Genomic DNA, 7,892 nt, shown 5'->3' with positions numbered 1-7,892 from the left:
TTGTTTGTTTGTTTGTTTGTATTTGCATAAAATCTCCAGAAAGAATTGGTATATTTGTTAACTTCAAGATGGCCTATGGATGAACTGACTTTTGTACTAGTTAAATATGACGCCATGTGAATGCAGAGCCTGTTCAAAATAAGTATCTTTTTAAAAATACTCTTTCCTGAAGCCCCAGTCAGGACTGCTCAGGTCTGGTCTCACCTCTGCTGCACCGACTGTGCCTTCGGCCTCTCCCGGACTCTCTCTGGGCCCCCTCCTCCGCTGTGAGTGGGCTGAGCCAAGTCATCTGTAGGCTGCTCTCAGTACCCTCCTCCCTCCCATCCGCAGAGCAGCTCAGACTCAAAAGGCTAGGTACCTTTGTCTGTCTTGTCTTTTAGGTTGGTTTTCTTTTGCAAGTCCATGAAATGCAACCTTCTCGGCTGGTTCTTCTGGCAATTTTGTTGCTATAAATCTAAGACCACACAGGCTATTCACACCACTGGAGCAGGAAAAAAAGCCAGGTGACTTTGCCAGCTTAGAACTTCAGGGAGCTCACCTCTGTCTGTGTGAAGAGACAGGGTCGAGTAGCCCCTGGGAAATGGCATGGTGAGTCTCCAGCTGGTAGGTGGAGCTGGGGGGTGATGAGGGAGAACAGCACTGCTCCAGGGGGACAGGGTGCTCTGAGGACACACACATGAGGTGTGAGGCTCCATGCTTGTAGGGAGCTTCAGGCATTTAAAAGACCTCTGAGCCCTGATTTTCTCACTCACAGAAATGGAGCTGAAACTATATCACAGGTGTGTAATTAGATTCGATACTGAGGTATTCTTTTTGAAAAATATTCTATGAGTGTCTTTGCTGGGTCTTTGTTGCTGCACGTGGGCTTTCTCCAGTTGCAACGCATGGGCTTCTCATTGCAGTGACTTCTCTTGATGCAGAGCATGGGCTCTAGAGCACAGGCTCGGTAGTTGCAGTTGTGGTTCACAGGCTTAGCCGCTCCGCAGCACATGGGATCTTCCTAGACCAGGGATCCAACCTGTGTCTCCTGCACTGGCAGGCAGATTCTTTATCACTGAGCCACCAGGAGAGCCCTAGCTGTTCTGTGACTATTCATTTCCTTCCCTTTATGCTTAAGCAGAAGGAAGCAAAGGCCTTCAAAAAGAAGAAGACACATTCACGCAGCGACTGTGTAGCAAATGGACCTGCAGAGATTTAATTGATGTAGAAAACACAGGATTGTCACCAAAGTTGGTTGCAGCACATGAGCTATTCCCAAAGCACACAGAATGAACAAAATGGACATCCTATGTGGCAGACTGATGCCGAAAAAGGACCTGCAGGTAAACAAGCCAATGGCATCTTAGTTCCTTATAGAAAGAAACGAGGGGTGGGATGGTGGAGAGGTGGTTTCTAGGCATTGGAGAGGAACCCCCACAGCTTTCAAGATGAGAAAAAGGGGGGCATTTAAACGATGGGGCAGATGTTGAACACCCCAGCATGTCCCCTCAAGGGGCCCGCTGACATGGGAAGGGTGGCAGGGTGCTGTGCCAGACGGCAGGCATGGGCCCAGCACCTCACCTCCTTCAGAACAAGTCCCCAGGCTCTGAGAAGGGGCGGCAGGGGTGGCACAGGCGGAAAAGACAGATGGAAACAACACACATATATACCCGAGGTGATCCAGGAAGACGAAACCAAGGTAAGCCCTCCTGGTCTCTTTCTATGGCTCACTGGCTTCCTGGAAGCTGGGTGCTTGATACCTGAGAATGTAGCTGGGGTGCTCTGGGGAGGAGCCCCAGGGTGGGGGGGGAGGAAGTGCCCCTGAGGAAAGCCCAGGACGAGCAGAAGGAAGACCGGTGGCAAGACTTCTGGGGCCAGTGTCCAGCCACCACCCACAGGGCTCTGGGTCCAATCCTGAGATAAGTCAAAAGGTGAGACAGAGTGCTCAGGAAAGGGGACGGTTTAAAAAAAAAAAAAAAGCTTGATCTCTACAGGGCTGAGGTATTAGAGAGGCGGGCCCTGGTCCCAGAGTACAAACATGCCGGGGGGACTTTGTTCTGGGGAGTGAGGGACCACACATGTGACCCTGGGAGCTCCAAGCGGGCCCCACGGGTCCAAGAGACTGTTTCCACTCCCAGGGAGTCCCCTGGCCTCTGAAGTAGGAGCTCCACCAGCGCCACCTCTGTCTCCTGAAGGCGCTGCCCCACGTCAGTGTCGCCAGGTTCACGCAGAAGTCACACAGGGCGGCCTGAGCTGTTACAGTCTAGGGGTGGCTTACTGTTCCTGGTCACACCATCCGTTTCCCCTGGTCCCCCGTGGTTCCTCTAAGTTCCAAGTGAGGCAAGCAGCACAGAGGGGAGGCCGGGAGAATGCTTTATCAGAGGGAGTAAAGTGCAGGCAGCAAGTAGGGCACACGGTCTGGGTGCGAGAGGCCAGGCTGCGCCCCCCACCCCCCTCCCGGCTCAGCGCCTCAGTAGTGATAGGTCTTCAGTCTGTTGCTCTCATCCAGGTCCAGCTGCAGGAAGCTGGAACCAGCCGCTGGCTTGGGCACCGAGGAGAAGAGAGGTCTGGCCACTAGATGAAGGAGAACTCTGCAGTCAGCTGAGCACGGCTGGGGAGCAGTCACGGGCCAGACGGGACCCTCCTGGGACCCCCACCCCACCCCCCTAGGGCCCACCTGCACTGGCAGTTAGAGCAGGAAGGGATCAGGGTTTGGGAGGCAGCTAAAAGGATACAACTTGGGGTGGTTCTTGTAATGCTCTAGCCACTTTTGGTTAGCCGCGATCGTGTCCCGGGAGTTGGAGACGCCCACCTCGGGGACTCGGGAATAGGGACGCTGCAGGAGGCGGAGCTGCTCACTGCAGGGAGGGGAAAGGAGGCAGGAGCCTGGCAAGAATGCCCCTCTGGGGTGAGGAGCATCTGTTTCCAAAAGGGAAGAGGGTGGAGCCCCCACCCTGGGTGAATGCGCCTGACTTCAAGGCTCCCACGTCGGCCTGTGCCCAGCCAATCTCATCAGCAAACACTTTCCTCTCTATCAACTCAAATACCGTCCCAGCATTAGCTCCCAAGCTGGCCAAAGGGTAAGAGGGGCTGTGCTTATGGTTGGGGGCCTGCAGGGGACACATCAAGGGGGGTACATTTGGCAAGGAATAAGATGAAGGGGAAATTAATAACAGGTTTCAATAATTGCCCATCTGTCTCCCCTAGAGGGAGCTCCCCCTCCCTCCAGATGTTGCTCAGCAGGTCTGGGGGAAGAAGGGAGCCGTGCGCAGCAAAGAGCTCAGGGCAGAGACGAAGGCCTCACTCCACGGCCAGATCCTATTTCTCCCCAGGGTGCCACCAGGGAGCTTCCTCATGGGGCTGGCTCAGGTAAGGCCATCCTGGCCCCGCTGGGACCTCAGCGGCTTCGTGGCCTGGGGGACCTGCCTAATGTCTGGGTGACGTGACAGGGCCTTCTGTCCCTTTACCAGGTCCCACCTGCCCTGGGAGCTGCAGCTGAGCGGCAGGGCCCCACCCTGAGCCCACAGGGAGGCTTACCTGGCAGACACATAGCCCAGCCTGTTTTCCAAGGGGGCAGGGCCACTGCTGAGGAACGGGATGCCAGCTGGCAAAGTGTGAGGGAGGCATTCAGAAAGGAGCAGCAGTTTAGCCAAGCCAGCCCCCTCTCGCCTCCCCCCACCCAGAAGCTGCAAAGGCAGTGCCCCAAACCAAAAAGCGGAAAAGCTTCTGAGGTTGGAGGTGAGAGACCGATGGTACCCAGGAACTGTCCTACTTATTTCTAAAACTGAAATTACTTTTCCGTTTGGGTCACGACAGGAACGTAGAACCTTTTCCTTCAAATAACTGTTTTTATGGATTTTCACATTCCTCAGCAGGGCCATGAGACCAGAGGAAGCCACATACAGCCAAAGGGCTACAAACCCCGAAGTCACAGACACGGGGTCAATTGCTCACTCCCTGGGTCCCCTGTAGGATATTACTTAACCTCTGAGTCTGTTTCCTCACCTGTAAAATGGGGATAAATATTGTGGAATAACCTCAGAGGATTATTATAAGGACTCAATGAAAAACCATACATAAAATGCCTGGCCCATAATATATAACACACAAGATGGCAGCGACCACAACTCTGACAAATGACCTCCTTAGGTTCAGCTGAGCTCTAGAATCCATCATCAAGGCCCCATCAGGTAACCCGTCCTTGACCCAGAGGGCCTCCAGCCACAGGGCAAGCAGCAAGGTCCTCCCAGGGACCCTCAGTGTCCGGGGGCCCTGCCAAAGCTGGGGGCAAGGGGCAGGCAGAGGAGGGAGGTGGGGAGGTGGAGCCAGAACCGCACACAGCCCAGAGGGAGGCTTACTTGGAAAGTACTTGCGCCACTTTTCCACCAGGAAGTCGTCCACGGTCTGAGCCACAGAGGAAGAGAGCCTGGGGCCCAGCCCCGGGTCCCAGGTCCATGGGGCAGACGTGGACTGAGCCAGGGACGAGGCTGAGCCCCGGGCCTGGGAGGGGTGGGAGGGAGCTGGGGCACTCCTGGAGGCCTGGATGGGGGGCGGCACAGGCATGGAGGTGAAGAGCGGTGGCGGCTGGGTGTTGAGGCTGCCCAGGACGCCGAGCACCCCATTGAGCTGGCTGCTGATACTCTGCAGGGAGCTGCTCAGATAGTGGATCTTGTTGGGGACGGTGGGGCTCGGGGTCAGGTTGCCTGAAAAGGGAAGAGGCGGAGGGTGGAGAACGGCCTGGCTGGTACTGCACCCTACTGGCCCACATCCCTACCCGCTTCCCTGTTCCTCTCAACAAAAGCCTCACGGCTTCAGTGTTCCAGAGCGTCTCCGGGAAGAGGCCCTCTGCCCCTGTGCAGGTCAGAGCGGCAGAGGGAGAAGAGACTCCCAGGCAACAGCAGGGGAGGGAAAGGCCAAGAGGGATGCTTTTCTCGCTGCAAGTCCCCTGTGCACTCAAAAGGCCTCCCCTGAGCCTCTGAGCCCCGCACACCCAGCCAGCTCACTCCTGCCAGGTCATTTGCTGACCACTTGCTCCAGACCAGCATGGCAGGGAGGGCCCTCTTGCAGGGCTGTGGGGAGGGGCTGCATCTCTGGTCCCCGTGGACATCCCAGTCCTCCCCCCCACCAACTCACGGCGAGGCAGAGGACAGGAGTCGGAACTGTCACTGCTCCCATCTTCCAGGTCGCTGAGGTCAAAGGTCACCACCTTCTTTGGGGGGGGTCCTCTCAAAGTGTCCTCATCTGAAGCCTGGTGGGAAGACGCAGCAGATGAGGATGGCACCTGCCCTGTTTTTCTGCCCTCGTGACAGCTGAGGACTTAGGTCCCAAGTTCTGGGAGAGGCACAGGCTGCCCTGCAGGTGAGGCTGAGAGAACTCGGACACTGGAGATACAGGCAGTAAGGTCACCAGAGTCACCCCAGTAAACACTCCCCATGGTGTCTTTCCAGCTTCTGCTGTGTCCCCATCTCAGGCATCCAGAGGAAAGCCTACAAGGCCCAGGGAAGGGAGTGAAACCGAGGAGCCTCTATTCCTGGCCCTCAAGGCACACCTCTCCTCGGGCACCAGGGCAGGGCCAGTCCTCTCCTGAGAACCTTCAGCAAAAGGATCCAAGTCTGCTCAGGATGTCTCGGCACAGATACCCAAACCCCTAAATGTGCTCGACAGTCAAAGTTGAAGCCACGGCCACTTTCAGAAGCCCCAAGCCTACTGCCAATCCTGGGCCTAAGCTGCCTTGACATGGGACCCAAGAACCCCCACCGAATCCCAGGAACAGAAGAGGGAGGCTGGGGCCAGGCTGGGCTGCACCTCTTCCCGGAGACAGGACTCCAGCTGATGGAGCTTCTCCTCCTCCTTCAGCAGGTCATGGCCTTTCCGCATGGCCAACTTCGTCTCATCCAGATGCCTGGTCTCCTGCAGCCAGGGAGGAAGGGGAGGAGAAAGACGGTGACTAACCACACGGGCACATGCAGGAGTCCCTGCTCTGCTGTTTGTTGGCTGGGTCATCTGGGTGAGTTTAAACAAATTCCTGAACTCTGGATGTTCATTAAAAACAAAAAAAAAACTTTTCATAGGGTCTTGAAGATTAGATGAGATAACGTATGCTATGCACCCTCCACTATGCCCACACCTAATAAATTCTCAAAACAGTTACTATTAAACAAATGGTTATTATTATCATCACTGTTCTACCATTACTACCCCCATCCTCAACAGCAGAGATTCAGCAGAGCAATTCCAGGCCCTGGGGGTGGAATGCAGATGCCCCTGGAAGGCTACCCCTCCATAAGAACTGACCTCTGACCCTCTGCTGCTCCCCAGTCAGACTTAGGGGCCACAGGGCCCACAATCCCTCACCAGCTCTGAGCACCATCGGAACTCTAAGGGACCAGACAATCTTCTGCCAAGATCCTCACATGGCAAAAAGATGTGTGATTCCACTAATAATAACCATGAAGTCGTCTCCTTTTCATTACAAATTAGGGTCTCAGAGAAGGAAAACGGGGAACTCAGGCTTATGCTGAGTGTGCTCAAAAGATTTTCACTTATGAGTAAAGTCTTGAGTGTGATAGAATGGCCAAGCAATGTGGAACTTCTAGAAAATGGGAACACCACTACAACCCTGTACATTGTCTCTGGTTCTGTGAGGCCCAAGTCACTTCCTAGTAGAGAAAGCATTCTACACTGCCAGGTGAGTGTAAGGAGCTTCCATCCTTGTGGTCATCCATAACCTCCATCTCCCGTCTGGTCTCCCTAGACTTGTCCAGTGACCCTGGCTCCTACCTCAAGGGGAGCCCAAAGGGAGGGCCGGCTTCCTGCCCCCGGCCTCCCCCACGTGGCTGAGTCCCACCGGGGCTCCTGACCTCCTCCAGGGCCGTGGTGCCTGGTAGGTCTTTGGCCGCCTTCTGGCGCCAGTGCTGTTGGGCAGCCTTCAGAGCTGTCTGCCGCCTCCGCATGGAGCGCGACTGTCGCACCAGGAAGTCTTTGGCGTTGCGGAGAGCCACCCCCTCAGCAGAGACGTAGTGCCGAGCACTGCAAGAGGACAGGGCAGGGGGTGGAGTGGGGACACACGCTCTGTGAACTCCTACTGTGGGTCACGAGCACTGCCCCAGCAGATGTCTAGCCTGAGCACAGACCACAGGGCTAGGAGAGCATGGGGATGCCGCTGCTTGATACCCACAGTGTGCGGCACACAGGATGAGCGCTTCAGTCCTCCCACCCTGACCCAGACAGGGACCAAGCCTGAGGCCTCCTGAGATGGCCAGACTCTCCTATCAGCCTGACCCTCAAGCAAGGGTCAGTGCATGCTAGCATGCTGTGTCAGTGATCACCCTGGGCACCTTCCTGGGTTGTCACAGAAGACTCCTCAGTGCCCCAGCCCCTATCCTTGAACCAAGCCCCACTGGAGACCATGGGCCCACATCAGTCCCCACCCCTGAGGCATGTCCTCACTCAACTATTCCTGGATCCTCAACCCAAAGCAGGACAGGTTATTGGAACGCACCTGTCCAAGGATAAGGCAGTCTCCTTGCTCTGGGAAGAGAGAGAAGGATACCTCTTTAGTCTGGGTGTAAGACACGCAACTGAGCAACTGAACTGAACTGAAGACACACGCAGTAGAAAACGCCCACTGAATGTAACAACATCAGATAACTACAGGCTCAATGGACTCCGAAGTCCCTCCTAGTGGCCCAGACAATGGTTCTGCCAGCCACTGAGCACCAGTCACTTACAGATTTAATTTGACTGATGGAGAAGTAGGGCTAGGAATGATAAGAATAGGAGACTAAAATCCTAGGCAGAATAGTCAGGACCCTTCCTGGAGCCCCTCTCCTACCCACTTTCCCCTGCTGGAGCCCCATCCCTCCTGGACCTCAACCCCTCCTAGAGCCCCGCCCCCCGTGAAGCCCTGCCCT

General features: G+C 55.6%; 1 protein-coding gene across 1 annotated transcript in view; it reads right to left on the bottom strand.

Moving 5' to 3' along the window:
* Positions 1-1,168: 1,168 nt before the first annotated feature.
* The window catches only part of CEP164 (centrosomal protein 164), a 74,063-nt gene continuing 67,339 nt past the window's right edge, over positions 1,169-7,892 (bottom strand). The window contains exons 26-33 of the mRNA XM_043480783.1: positions 7,481-7,509; positions 6,840-7,008; positions 5,785-5,889; positions 5,113-5,227; positions 4,338-4,682; positions 3,517-3,583; positions 2,715-2,837; positions 1,169-2,546 (exon numbers count right to left, since the gene is read on the bottom strand). Coding sequence (XP_043336718.1) covers positions 2,450-2,546; positions 2,715-2,837; positions 3,517-3,583; positions 4,338-4,682; positions 5,113-5,227; positions 5,785-5,889; positions 6,840-7,008; positions 7,481-7,509 — 1,050 coding nt within the window. The 3' untranslated portion in view covers positions 1,169-2,449. The remainder of the gene's footprint in view (positions 2,547-2,714; positions 2,838-3,516; positions 3,584-4,337; positions 4,683-5,112; positions 5,228-5,784; positions 5,890-6,839; positions 7,009-7,480; positions 7,510-7,892) is intronic.

The sequence above is a fragment of the Cervus canadensis genome, chromosome 11, assembly GCF_019320065.1.
Source record: "Cervus canadensis isolate Bull #8, Minnesota chromosome 11, ASM1932006v1, whole genome shotgun sequence".
NCBI classification, from domain to species: Eukaryota; Metazoa; Chordata; class Mammalia; order Artiodactyla; family Cervidae; genus Cervus; species Cervus canadensis.
This window is presented reverse-complemented; position numbering and strand designations above follow the sequence as displayed.